The sequence below is a fragment of the Centrocercus urophasianus genome, unplaced genomic scaffold (genome assembly GCF_019232065.1).
Source record: "Centrocercus urophasianus isolate 14NV4802_14NV808 unplaced genomic scaffold, USGS_Curo_1.0 seq_15, whole genome shotgun sequence".
Lineage (NCBI taxonomy): Eukaryota > Metazoa > Chordata > Aves > Galliformes > Phasianidae > Centrocercus > Centrocercus urophasianus.
In genome coordinates this window covers 21,176,360-21,190,173 of record NW_024884697.1, presented here as the reverse complement: position 1 = coordinate 21,190,173, position 13,814 = coordinate 21,176,360, and the positions used below count along the sequence as shown (strand labels likewise).

Here is a 13,814-nt window from a genome sequence, read left to right as displayed (position 1 = left end):
TCACCTGTCATGAATAATATGCTGATCAGCATCATACATACAAAATGGACTGTCAATTGTTGTACACTCTGTCATAAATTCTATAGATCCTCCAGTGTCTGCTGAAATGTCACATATTGCCAAAAGTCTAAAGGGATCAAACAAAAGAAAAGCATCCAAATTACAAACAAATATGTGTGGAAGAGATCACAATTAAACAAACAAAAAAAAAAAAAAAAAAAAAAAAAAAAAAGAGAGAACTATCAATGTTGTATCTATTTTAAACAAATTACTCAAACAATTACCTCCAAGAAATATAAATGAAACCTGAAGCCACTGTAGTCATAAAATGTCCATTTGTATCAATAGGATCCAAATTGCAACCATAACTTTTCAGAAACCAGAAAAATCCACTCATTTGTCATTTTTTCTCTGTGATGTGATGCAAACATGTCCTGCTCATCATCCACCTACCAGTTCCCCTACACTAGCCACTGGGCAATCCTGTGCTACAATAACTTCATCATCAGAAGAGGAAATGAAATGGGATGGCTACCTCCTCTCAGCAGACATCTGGCACTGGTGGTACATTCATGAGCCTCTGCCTCCACTCAATGTTAACTCTTAAACTCTTTATTTGTTCAGTGTCAGAAAGAAACATGTCAACAGTGGGCAAACGGACAAAAGCCTATTCCCTTACCAGTATACATAGCCATATGCTTACAAAAATCATGGTACGGAAGAACAGTTACAACTGAAATGAGATGTCTTACTTGTGTGGTAACTCAGGACAGCCCTCAGGTGCACTAGCAGCAGATTTAACTGGCACCAGTAGCTTCTGAGCATCTTGTCGACTTAATAAGCGAGGAGTATGTTGTTCCCAGTATATGCCATTAATCAAACAAGTTGTGTAAGGTGCAATCTGCAAAGAAAGTTACAGAAGACTTATGTTCTCATATAAGTAACAGAAGAACTTGAAGCTTCCTGGTCTGGAGTATTAAATCAACAGATACACAACGGAGTAGTAACTACCAACTTTATGTGAAAAATCTTTTATAAAAGACCAGAAGGATGCTCACATCAGTGTTAAAGCGAGAAGTGTAAAGTTCTGGATGTTTATCATAATCTGCTGGATCATACATTCCATCACGCTTCCTTACAAGATGATGGTGACGGCTTAACACTGTCCCATAGACTTTTCTGAGGTCTGAAGCAAAAAAAATAAATAAATAATTCCAACAATAATTAGCTGGTATACTTGGACAAAATAGGTTTGAATGTATTTTATCACATTTATTGTCACAGCCTACCTCCAGATCGGGAAACTTCCTTCAACTCATGTGGTTCCACAAACTCACATGGCAGGGCATTGAACATTTCTTGGGCACCCTGTAAAGTAAAAGTGGAATTCAGAATGAGGAAAGAATATAGTGACAGTGTAACACTGCTCATTGGGTTTAAGAAAAGAGATACATAAAATGACAAAGGTCTGTCACAGGCAGTGATTTTCCTTTATAGCTGGAACCTTGTTAAATGATCTTTGTTGCCAAAATCGGGGGTGAGTCTTTTTCCCCAAATCCTGGGTAATAAATCCAAAGTTCAGCAGCTTGTAAGCCAAGTCAGTGTTATCGAAACAGACATAAAAAGTCAGCAAGTATTAGAATAGGTATTTCTCTACCCATAATTTAATGGACTGATTCAACACACTGTGTGAGCCCAGAGGGAAGAGCGAGAGACAAAAAGTCATGCATGTGCAAAAAAGGAGAAAGGAGGAGTAAGGTTTAACCTATTATTCATGGCACAAAGTTAGCATAATTAGTTGTGTCAAGCACGGTCTCACGCTAAAGACCTTAGTTTAGGGTACCTAAATATCTTTGACACATTAAAACAAGCACGTCCAACTGTGACTCAAGGGCTGCACGTGGCTGGCAAGGCTTTCAGTGTAGTCCACAAACTGCACCACGCCATCATGGCAGCAGTGGGCCATGCACCCATTGCTCAGCAACGACTAAACATCAGTACGCTATTAACCCTATCCAGGCTGAAACTAGAACAAGGAGAGGGAACAGTGCAGTGCTAACTCAAGTAATGGCAAATAATTTTATGAATTTTGATACATTGGCTAAGCACCAATAGCCTGTTTTGTGAACAGCAAAAAACACGTAGCCGTGCTTCCCCTTGTGATAAAGGAATCTGAGAACAAGTTTGAAGATTATAACCAAGATTACAAGGATTGACAGTATTTTGTAATTATTTGCAACTCCATTCTCAGTCAGCATAAATACACGACCTGCAAATTTTCAAATGCAGTGTACAGAGTTGCAGTCAGACGTTAAATTCAAAAATCTGACCATGTCTCTCTGCCAGACTTTCCCAAGTCCTTCTTAACAGTGAGAAATACCTCTCACTTCACAGTCACCCCTTACTCACATCATCGCTTTTTGGCAGTAAGTGTATTTGTGAACAACTGTGTTCAATGATGAAGCAAAGGAAAATGAAATTTCATCAGAAATTGCTAATGACATCTCATGAGCTCACTGAGAATGGAAACCACTGCAATTGAATCAGCCTGATGTAGTACTTTCACAAAAACAGGGTCACATATCTCACTGTTTTTGTGGTTTCGTTGCTTTCCTTTTTTATGTTGTAATAAAAAATATCAAAATGTTTTGTTACTTATACACATTAACTATATTATATATTTTATAAATCTACATTATATATAGGTATATTAATATTATTATATATTAAGATATGTTTATTTTATATTTTGGAGGGCAGCTCCAGAAGTAATGCCTTCTATTTTATTATGTTGGCCCATGTCAGAGGTGGATGCTAGTAGTACGGCAGCAGAGGCTGAACCTTCCCACCAACAGCCCGTTACACGCTGTTGCCGTGTGACAGATGGCAGCAAAGGGGCAGTCCAACAAATGACATCTGGCATGGAAGTTCATATGGAGCAAAGGTGTGTCACTGAATTGCTCCATGAAGAAAAAATGGCACCCACTGACATTCACTGATGCTTGCTGAACACTGATGGAGACCAACCAGTGGATGTGTGTGAGCACACTGAGGTGGTAGGTGGTGAGTTTCAGCAGTGGTGACAGTGACAGTGGATCACCTCCATTGATACAGGTTTTAATGGGCGTGACATGCAGGCTCTTGTTCATAGTTGATGAAAAGGCACAGCTAATGGTGATGACTATGCTGAAAAACGGTGTTTTGTAGTAGAGAATTTTCTCTATCAAACAGTGTAACTGTATTCATTTGTATAGGCTGTAGTTTGCAAAGAAATATACAGGATGCATTACTTTTGGAGTGACCTACATATATATGGCCCTAGGCAATCCCTCTTCACTGAATGTGGTGTGGGCAAGCCAAAAGGTTGGATGCTCATACATTAAAACCTGAAGCCCAAGCAAACAAAATAAACCCACCTTAACACGTTTAACCTGACACATCAAATGCCAAGAAGTAATGTAATGTTTCAGCTTGAAGACAGAATTCTTACCTTAGACACATTACCAGTGCCTGTAAACACAAATGTCAAAGGCCCAACTGACTTTGGCATCAGTCCCAGTGAAATTTCATATCCAGCGTCTCGCACTGCCTGCACAGCCTGACTGCTATTCCTGTAGTTATGTGCCATCCCAATGTGCTGAAATCAAAGGCGCAGAGACATCATTCCTTATTCAAATACTGATGATGCTTGAACATCATTTTTCTAAAGAAAACATATATATTCTTACCATAAAGGGAGTGTGATGTCCCAGGGCTAAAAATCGTAATCCCAATCCATGCAAAATGTTGATCATTCCTATTGTGTTAATTATGAATATGCACAGTTAGAAACTGCAGAGAATGACTGAAGTCTAAAATCATCCCAAATACTTTTCCCTGTGATTTAATAGTTTCTTTATAAAGAAAATGTACATAACACCACGGAAGAAGAAATTCAATAGCAGGCCATGACCTTGGCCTAGATTATGCATTCCAGCACGGTTTAATACTTGGATATCCTTCTGGTGGGTGCATACAAACCACCAGATTCCAAAAAAGATGTAACACAGAGTTTCCTGAAGAAACACAATTGCAGTTCAGCAGAAAGGAATGAGAACTACGCCTCACAAAAATCAGTATAGATGGGTAACAGATTGACAAACAGAAGTTGTTCAAAACCACGGAACTGTCAGCTGCGATATCTTTCAAAAGTCTGTGCAGCTGACATCGATATATTGGCTGCCTCAGGTTAGCTGAACAGATTGAATGGGACTTCAGTATACGCAGTAGATTTGTCAGGAATCCATGGGACTATTTGACTTGTAGTCTCATCAAGAGGAGGCAGCACGAAACAGAAAGGAAAAAAAGGTCTTAAAAGCAGCATAGCAGTTATAATGCATTCCAAAGCCCAACTTTCAGGAAACATACAGAACCAGGAATATTGCAAGAAGTTATTGTTTCAAGCCTGCCTTTACTTTGTGCACTATACCTGCTACACCAGCCCACTTTCCAAAGGCCACAACTCGCATTCCTTTATGATCAACCATTTTTTCATAGTCAAACAGTCGAACTTCCTGAAAACACATAGCAAATTGAGTATTAACATTTTCAGTGAATGCAGAGTCAGTGGCACATTGCATTCCTAGAAATTACCTTTTTGTACACCTTTGATGCCTTTCCTGATATAGGCTGATGGGAATATGAATTCACATTGTAAAGAACCTCTGCGTTTCATGTTCACTCTTGGCACAGAGCACCCCAATGGCCAACTCCAGCTGCTGCAGATCACATCCCCAGCCAAGTAGTTGCTCTTTTCTCTGCCCAAATTGGCTGACTTCCTCAGTAAGGATCTATAATGCCCACAGATCTTTGTGCTCACACAGCATGAACATTTCTCAAGTACACTGTGGTTACAACTTGTCTGCCATATGCACACAAACACAGTAGCAGTTCAAGCTGTAGATCCTGAGTGAGAAATAGTCAGCTCCAAGAAGGGATCCTGAGAACAGTCCTCATGAGCTATCATGCTAAATATGCATGTTGAAAGCAACCATGTGAGGCAGCAAGCCTTCTACCAGACTTCAGGATCAAGCTCAGTTTGAATCCATTGCTAACAGCCACCAGTCCTTGTTATGACAGCATTTACCTGTCTCAGAATCTCATCCAAAAGGGGCATGTTTGCCTCTTGGGCTTTAATGGTGTGCGAGAAGAAGGCGTAGTTCTTCTTAGGGATTAACTTGCCCTCTGGAGGTCTCTTCACACCCACTATCAGAGAAGCCTCAGAAATATCTTCCTGAATAATACCGCCTGCTTTGATGTAGTCCTACACACAAAAAAAAAAAAAAAAAAAAAATAAATTTTTTTATGGTTGTTCATTTTTTTTAACAAAAATTTAGATCTCAGCACAAAAGGAACTTCAGAACACAAACAGAAAATTCTACAAAGTAGAAGCAAGTTACTGCACATAATACAATCAGAAACCTTGTTAATAAATGAAGTATCAAATTGAATTTCCATGTTTACATGAGGCCAAAACATACAAAATAATTCACCTTAAATCTACAGACTACAAAGAAAGTACTTTACTGTGTTCAATTATCTTACAGTTTTACAATAACAAACAGCCCTTTGCAATGTTTTGAAATACTTTGAAGTTTAGAAAGATCTGATAAAAAAGCCTGGTGATGTGATTTTATAGCATATTAGGCAAAGCCCATGCTGAAAGAATGCTTTTTCCATATGAAAAATGTATTTTTGCCCTCTCTTATCTATTAAAATTCCAGCTTACTTGTGTCTCATGTGATCATGCTTCGGTGAAAACCAGCACTGTGCTTTAATTAAAAGGCGATATGTGCAAGAGATCATTAATTCCCTACTTACATTTCAGTTTTCATCTGTTGGCTCAGATATCTTAGGCCAAAATATTTTCAGTCCTGAAGCTCATAGTGTCAAAGGAAAGAAAATTCTCTCCCCCAAGAGCACCCAGCACCTCTTCAGTGTGCTTTTTCTCCACACTAGGACACAGTAACTTCACATACAGCAACATAACAAGTAATACATTTCCTTATGTACAACCTTTGAATATTATTTCTCCTGCATTATGCTTAATAACCGAGCCATGATTTTGCTCACCTGCCTCAGAATAGGACCTCACCTTTTCATGGATGGCTCTCCGGTTCGATGGCTGCACCAGCACTTTGTAACCCATCTGTGTCAGCTCCTTGACATGCCTGGGTGCCAGTGGAGCTCTGCGTTCCCAAGCACTGACATCTTCCCTCCTGATAGCCAGCACGGGTTTGTGGTGGTGCCGGCACCCAGCAGGGCGGAATGCACACCTATTGCCTGTGTGGCTAAAGGCTCGCAGCATGGTGAGGCCTGATGGTGATGCAGAGACAAAGCAGTAAAATAGTACATCTAGACAGATCTTTCAAACAGTGCAAAAGTTCTGGTCTCCTTTAACATCTGCTGTAAAACACAAATCAGCTACACACTACTTTCATAGAACAGGAATTTAATTTTGCACTCCCAGATAACACCAAGCCAGCAAGTACTTTGGTGCATCTCCGCTTGGTGAGGTGGCCTTATAGAAAAAGGTTGTACTACTGCAAAGGATGGCTTTTAGCATGTCCAGTATAACAACTCCTTAATTACAACTTCTGCTCGTAAAAAAATGCCAGAAACTTCAAAACACCAATACATCTGCCAGCATAAATGTGCAAACACCAGCTGCTTGTCAAAGCATGCACCATCAACGGTAAGCAATACGGAAAGAAAGCAGAATGCAGCAGGTGACCAGGTGGTTGGAAGAGAAAGCCCAGTGTGTATGAGCAAGGTTCATTATGTTTACTCAGCTAATTATGGCACAAGCTGGAAGATAACGAAGATAAAGAAGTGGCAGTAACAATTTGTTCAGCAGTGTATACGTGGCTGGGAGCAGCAGGCTTTCTTCCTAACAAAAGTGTATGCAAAGTGGAAAAACTTAATTATGAGAGATCCATGGCAGATTATCATCCTTTTATTTCCACTCTTTTTCATTCCATATGCTGCAGTTTAGCTCTGCCGTGAATGGCTAGTTCTGCATGCCAGCACCGGGCAGCCAGAGGATTCAGGTGTTTGGGTGATTGAAAGACAAGGATCTCAAAGATAGTGGCTTTAAAGATGCGAATTTCACTTCCAGAGCAGTTTTAAGTGATGGAAATAAATACACAAAGCTCAGCTATCCCGCTTATTTAGAAAATCCCTTTTGTCCTCCTGCCCCAACCCTGTACAATCTCTATTCCTAAGCCTCGGGAGGCTCCGTGCTGGCTGAGCAGAAGCAAGGGGAAGCGGGGCAGGAAGCGGGCGCTGCCGAGGGAACCGCTCAGCACACCGCTGCGGGGCGGTAACGAGGGTCAACGGTGCGGCGTGCCCTCACGCAAGTTCGGGCCGCACGCAGATTAAAGCAGACTGAGCAAGGCGAAGAAGAAAAAGAACGATAAAAACGAAGAGAAAACCAGAGGAAGAAATAAAGAGCGACACGCAGCAGCCAGGCGCGCGATGACAGCCCCGTTCCCAACCGGGTGGTGACGCCACGGGCGCTTCCTCCCGCAGCCCGCCGACACGACGCACCGCGACCTGCCGCCGTGCCGAGGAGCCCCGCGGGACGACGGACGGGCAGCGGGCCGCGCTCACGCCGCGAGGACCTACCTCGGAGCCGCGGGCGGCCCGGCTCGGCTCGGCTCGGCTCGGCTCCCTCCTGCCGACGCCCGCGCGTCAGCCAACCGCCGGCCGCCCTCCGGCTACACCCTCCGCCGGCCGCCAACCGGCAGCGCCCGCGGCTCGGCGTCACGGCGCCCGCCGGCAACGCCTCCCCGACTCCCCCCGGTTCCTGGAAGGCGCAGAGGGGGGGAGCGGCCCGGCCCGGCCCGGCCCGATCCGATCTGCGGAAGTCGTGGCTGCCGCGAGCCGCGATGGGTCGCGTCGCTCCTCCGGAACGATCGAAGTTCCCGCGCCGTGCGGTTTTGTGTCTGCGGCGGGACCTCAGCCGTGTGGCGAAGGTCGCGGCTGCGGGTCGGGAGCGTTGCGGCCTGAGGGGAGCGAAAGCAAAAGCGGAGCCCGGGCCGGGCAGGAGGAGCCTTCCGCTGAGCGACGGCAGGGCTGCGGACTGGCAACGGGGCGGCTCTCCGGGCACAGGGGCGGCTGCTGCCGTCGGTCTGCGCTCGCGGGTTTGAGGCCGGTGCCGAAAGCCGAAGGAAAGGTGGAAGGCTCCCTACGTCCCCAGGGGAAAGTCAGCGACTGCCCCCTCCTCTCACGGCATTTCACTGCTAAATCAAAAGCCAACGTGTAGCAGAAGAGGATGAAAGGAGATAACGACTTTCACAGACCGGGAGGTGAACGTGAGGGAATGGGACCTGCAAAGGATCAGCAGAGATTTTGAGAGCTGAAGGCCTCACCAGAATGAACAGAATCAGTGGGTTATAGTGTGTGAGCACAAAGTCTTTCTCCCGCTCTCTTCCCTGTCCCCGACTCCAAGGTACAGAACCTTCTATCATGTCCCTGATCTTCATGCAGGATCTTCTTCCCTTTTTGTTGCTGGAGAACAAAATGACCTCCTCCTGCTAACTCCTGGACCTTTCTTTAGTCCATCTCTCTGAGCTATGAGGGCAGCAGAAGCTCCTGGGTATCCTGCTGTGATGGGACAACACTCATCCCAGTGGGCAGGGGCTGGGTCCCTCGGTGCGAAGAAGTGGCAGAGGAGAGCTAGCTAGAAGGGCTGGAAAGGCAGTGTACTGGGGAACCCTCCTGCCATAATAAGGGCAGTAACTGCTCTTGTATACCAACCAAATGGAAACTGAAAACTAATAAAGCCAACAGTAAGTGACTTTCAAGATCAGAAAACAGGTTTACAGTTTGTAAGAGTGCCATGGAACATGAACTACCTCACATTTTTGGGGGTCAGTGGAGGAATCTGTCTTTCTCACCTACAAAGATCAACTTGGGTGAGAAGCCGAGGCTCCAAAACCAGCTCCTACACATGATGCTATTAAAACATGTTCCTCAGTTCCATATGGATATTGAGAATGCAAATGGATTCGGAATAGGTTTGTCCATCAGTAAGAGAAAAGAGCCTCATTTTCCCTTTGAGCCCAAGAAACAGTGAGACACAATGAGCTTTTTTCTATTTGAAGAGGTTTTATTATTACTTTCTAAGCTTTCAAATTTTTTGGAGAGTTTGTGTAAAATGTTAGAAGCTTTCCACAGTAGTTTTTATGGGTTGAGTGTCTAATTATTTCTCATTTCTAAGTTTCACAGATAGGAATCTCAGCTCACAGAAAGATTAAATCCACAACATGCTCTGTCTCGCACTGCAGTTCCCCAGGCTTGAGCTGGGAGCTCAACCTTGTGCTGCATGGAAATGCATGAAAAGGTATGTACAAAAACCAAGCAGGAGCCATCCTGTCTGCTTAGCCAGACTGCACCAGAACCTAACAAGTCCATAAGGGTGCTGTCTGCTTTCACTAAGAGCTGTCAGTTGGGAACTCTGGGAATACACAGCCTCTTGCTTGGCCGATCTGCCTTTCCAAAGGAAATGACACACAATTAGTCCCCTTGTTCCCCATATCCTTGTCTGGCCAACAGCAACGCTCATAGAGAACTCTTCTGGGGAGCTGACAGCTAATCTGAAGTACTCTGTGTATTCAAAATTCTGACTTTGAAGAACACACCAGTAGTGCAAGCACTAGAAAATTGAGGGTTACAGGGTGGGCCTCTTTCAGGATTTAGCATTTGTGAAAGTAGCTACTTTGATATCTGAGTCACCGCTGAGAATAATGGTAATGAAACTCGTATTACAAGTCTTCACTGTTCCTTTATGGATGGATTATTATATGATCCTGAGGTACCCACTGGATTGGCTCCTGTAGATAAGAAAGGTTGATTGCTAATTTGACAATGTGGCTTGGATATTAGCAGCTCTGAAGCTCCAGTGAGGTCAGCAGGAACAACACATAGAAACAAAATACATTTTTAAAAAGTGGCTAAACCCATTTTTTTTTTTTAAATACTAAAGCATTTAATTTTCAGAATATCTGTCTGAGTTTTTTTTTTTTAGATTCCTTCATATGCATATGAAAGAGAGTTTATTTTTAGCTAAAATTCTATGTAAGCCTCTTCATTTGGGGTCAAAGCATTCTTTTCAGAATTTGAAATTCTTGGGTTTCCTACGCTTTGGTTTTCTGATCCTTTTCAGATCTGTGTTCTAAGGAAACAAAGTTCCAGGCTGGGACAACATAGTCAATAAGACAAAGACCCAGCCATCTCTGGTCATCTGGGTGACTTGGACTGTAAGGACTTGAATGAAATCTTCTGCCAAAATATCTCTGGGAAAGATGAATTCTGCTACAGATTTCCTATCACTCTGAATGGGTATTTTATTGCCACCTGACTTTAAAACAGACATTTAGCCTCTTGCTTTATGTGAAATTGGCCAGGTGAACTGTACTTCAGAAGTGCCTAACGTGCTCCATAAAGGAAAAGGCAACCCAGGTGACCAGCATGGACTGACACTATGATGCTATAAAGATAGGTGAGATGAATCCCACCACTGTATGGTATTCCGAACAGGGAAGGCAGAATTGCTTAAAAAGAATGAAACAAATCTGGAATTCAGGCTTTATGAAACAAGTCAGTGTGTAACAGGGGCTGCTTTCTGTAATAAATACCTCCTGTTTCGTTTTGACCGCAGCTCCATCTGTCTGACAATCCCTAATTATCAGGTCTGACTCTTACCCAGCTGGAACGCTTTTTTCTCAGCACTGTGGGGGGAGCGCTGACTTCCATTACGGTAACAATGAACTCCCAGAGCACCTATAGAGAGGTGGACTTCAGAGATTTTATTCTTAGAGTGTCATGGATAAATCTTGAATCCATTGAAGTCAATGAAAAACTCAAACCAACTTCTGCTGGGCTAGGATTTCTCCCTGGGTCTCAAATAAACGGGAATTGGCATCCTGAAGAGATTTTTGCAGACTGTGTATCTATCTGTCAAACTCTGTTTCCCATTTAATTCTGATTTTATACTGCAGAGATATAGAAGTTCCAAGAAGCTTTCAGGCTTTCAGTCAGAATGAGGCTATTGAAAAACATGACCTTTTCTTCAAAAGCCACTACCTGCAGTGGCTGTTGACTGCCACTGTGAATACTGACCTCACAGCAAAGTACTAGACATCACTGAACAGCACAAGGTGTTGTGTTCTTTACAATCACATAGAGAATATATTTAAATTCCTATTACCTCAGAGGGGAAATTGCCATCTCTCAAGGCATACAGCACCCCTGAAGAAAGACCTTCTACTTTCAGTAACTTCTGAGGTCATAACTGGTCACGTCTATAGCCCCTGTACTCTGTAGTCTGTAGAATTCACAGTAGTGTCACATTTGTCCATATTCACCATAAAAGTTAATACTTTTGCATGTGCAATGTATACTCAGACTGCTGCTTCAAATAGAGATGCCCTTTTAAGTCATTCTCTCGATTCCTAAGACCTCACATAAATCTTTTTAGATTGACAGGCAAATAAACCTAACATTAAAAAATGACAGCCTGCAATATCAGATTAGTGAACTGGATGCTAGAAGACAGGAATTTGGTTTGCTGCAAGAAACTGCAGCCACTCAGCTAAAACAATTCTGTCAGAAATATACTTCTGTAAGAATTTTCATTGAGTCTGTTAATTAGACTTACCAACACTCACATTAGCAGGACTTTCAAGTCAATAACAACCCTCCACTAAGTATGGATCCGTAGTGTGAATAAATGCAAAATCTGGGCCTTCTTTTGAAACAATCAGAGTTTAGTGCATAAAGAGGCCATTAAGGCCATTATGCTGAAGCTGCATTAAAAGCACAACCTTGCTTCTGAAGCTCCTGTAGCAAATAATGGCTGTACCAGTCTTATCTCCTCCAGGAGCAGTTGGCCTCTGTTAGAAACTGCTGACTTACAGAAAAAAAAAGCTGCAACAAAAACCAAGATCCTTTTCTATTTATTTAGCATTTTCTGTTTTTGTAACGCTGTCTTTGTCAGTTTGGCAGCATGAGGATGTGCATTGTTTCCTTCTCAAAACCGGGAAAACTGATGCAAAGATTATGTTTTGGCTCCTGATTCATTCAGATCAACATCAAAACAAAAGTTCAGGACTTGTTGACCTTTTTTTTTTTTTTTTTTTTTCCCAAACCTTAATTCTTTCTGGATCTTTAAAATCAGATATGATTTTATGATTAAAATGCTTTCAGCAAACCTGTGAAAATGGTGAGAAGTATGTAACATATACTGACAGGTTCTAGGATGGTACAGCCAACTCTGTAGCCATGTGGTAAAACAGAACTGAACTGGCTAGGGAAAACAACAACAACAACAAACAGAACAGAGAAAAAAGAATCTAGTTTCTTAATGAGGTTACTTTTCATATTTGCAGCAGGGAGCACCCTAAACAACTAAGGGTGTGTGCAGGGACAGAGGTGGGAGGCAAAGAAGAAATCTGCATAAGCCGCTACTACTGATAAGAAGATGAGAATTCCTCTTAGACTGCTGCCTGGTTATCCCAGGGTTCAGCTTCACTGTTAAGTACCTGTTGGAGCAAGTCCTGAAGCAAAGGGTGGAACTAAAATTGTACCCAAAAATAACCACAAGCAGAGTTTGGGATCCAGTTATCACCAGATTTTCCTGTATTTTGATCAAAATTCTTCTTCAAGACCAAAAGCACTTTAAATTCAAAAAACATATTATCCATTACATGTAATTAAGAGTACCTTCAGGTCCTAAAGGGAAGATGGCACTCCTTTCACACCTTCCCTCACTCTGAGGAGTGCTGCTTTCCTGTAACATGAGAATCCCATTTTGGCCTACCAACAAAATTTGTTTATGGTTGTCTATGGCTGTTTAAAGTGAAAATTGATTCGGTAAATGTAACATGTGCTTTATCCTTAGAAAGGTCAGTAGCAAGCATAGATTGGTTACAAAGATTGATATCTAATTAAACATGTTTTCTCAGGTTTTACTAACTTCTGTGCTGGCAGATGCTCACATCTCCAGCAGGGAGGCCAAACCTCTGATGACGATTCTCTTCTTCTGGTCAAAATGTCATCTCTAGCATCTGCTACCTGACCCTAACTGCAGAAGAGGTAAATATCAATTTTATGTCATTTTGATCCTCAGCTCTAGCATTGCAAAGGAGGAGTGAGAAAACAGACCTGCTATGTGGAATGTAGGCATGGCAATTGCAATTTCACAGCAAATAGTTCTATTATTAGTGCTTCTTTAAGGAGTGACAGATTTGTCTTGGGAATTTCTTCTTTGCTGTCTTTGTTTTCTCTAAGGTCTGTATAGTCCAGCAGAAACAATCTACTAAAAGATCTGATAGACCTAAAAATGTGAAATATCATCCTCATTCATACCTCTTCCTCCTGTTTATGAAAAGAGCCAAAGGAATAAAGAAAGTGCAGGGAGTTTTAGTCCCTCTGTCATGGGCAGATCAGGATCATAATGCATTTACTGGAATCACCTTCATGCTAAAACAACAGAGCACAAATCTCTGCACTCACAGCATTATATTGCACCCACTCATTTGCTACAAGCAGGAAAAAAATTAAATGTGCAATAACATTTTGTTCAAATATAAATGCTTTCAACTTTTATGATGTTAACTGTTCCAAAAAGTATTTTTGACAACAGCACTGTTTTTGTTTCACAGATTTCTCCCCTTTCCTTGTAAGCATCAATCCCTCACAATACTGAACATAAGCTCTACATGCAAAAAAATTATAAACAAGTTAACAAAGCCTAAGTTTATTAGAAACCA

The 13,814-nt window shown here is 42.3% G+C and overlaps 1 protein-coding gene and 1 long non-coding RNA gene across 5 annotated transcripts in view; one reads left to right on the top strand and one right to left on the bottom strand.

Moving 5' to 3' along the window:
* AASS (aminoadipate-semialdehyde synthase) overlaps window positions 1-7,701 on the bottom strand; it is a 28,554-nt gene extending 20,853 nt beyond the window's left edge. The window contains exons 1-10 of the mRNA XM_042815480.1: window positions 7,666-7,701; window positions 6,134-6,354; window positions 5,126-5,302; window positions 4,469-4,553; window positions 3,729-3,796; window positions 3,491-3,637; window positions 1,290-1,368; window positions 1,059-1,186; window positions 753-901; window positions 5-127 (exon numbers count right to left, since the gene is read on the bottom strand). Of these exons, the coding sequence (XP_042671414.1) occupies window positions 5-127; window positions 753-901; window positions 1,059-1,186; window positions 1,290-1,368; window positions 3,491-3,637; window positions 3,729-3,796; window positions 4,469-4,553; window positions 5,126-5,302; window positions 6,134-6,346 (1,169 nt within the window). The 5' untranslated portion in view covers window positions 6,347-6,354; window positions 7,666-7,701. The remainder of the gene's footprint in view (window positions 1-4; window positions 128-752; window positions 902-1,058; window positions 1,187-1,289; window positions 1,369-3,490; window positions 3,638-3,728; window positions 3,797-4,468; window positions 4,554-5,125; window positions 5,303-6,133; window positions 6,355-7,665) is intronic.
* A 424-nt stretch (window positions 7,702-8,125) lies between these two features.
* LOC122158658 overlaps window positions 8,126-13,814 on the top strand; it is a 17,765-nt gene continuing 12,076 nt past the window's right edge. For 2 of the 4 annotated variants that reach the window (XR_006168275.1, XR_006168273.1), the window contains exons 1-2: window positions 8,126-9,385; window positions 13,008-13,137. This is a non-coding gene — a long non-coding RNA (uncharacterized LOC122158658). The remainder of the gene's footprint in view (window positions 9,386-13,007; window positions 13,138-13,814) is intronic. The other 2 variants (XR_006168276.1, XR_006168274.1) reach the window with 2 other exon arrangements.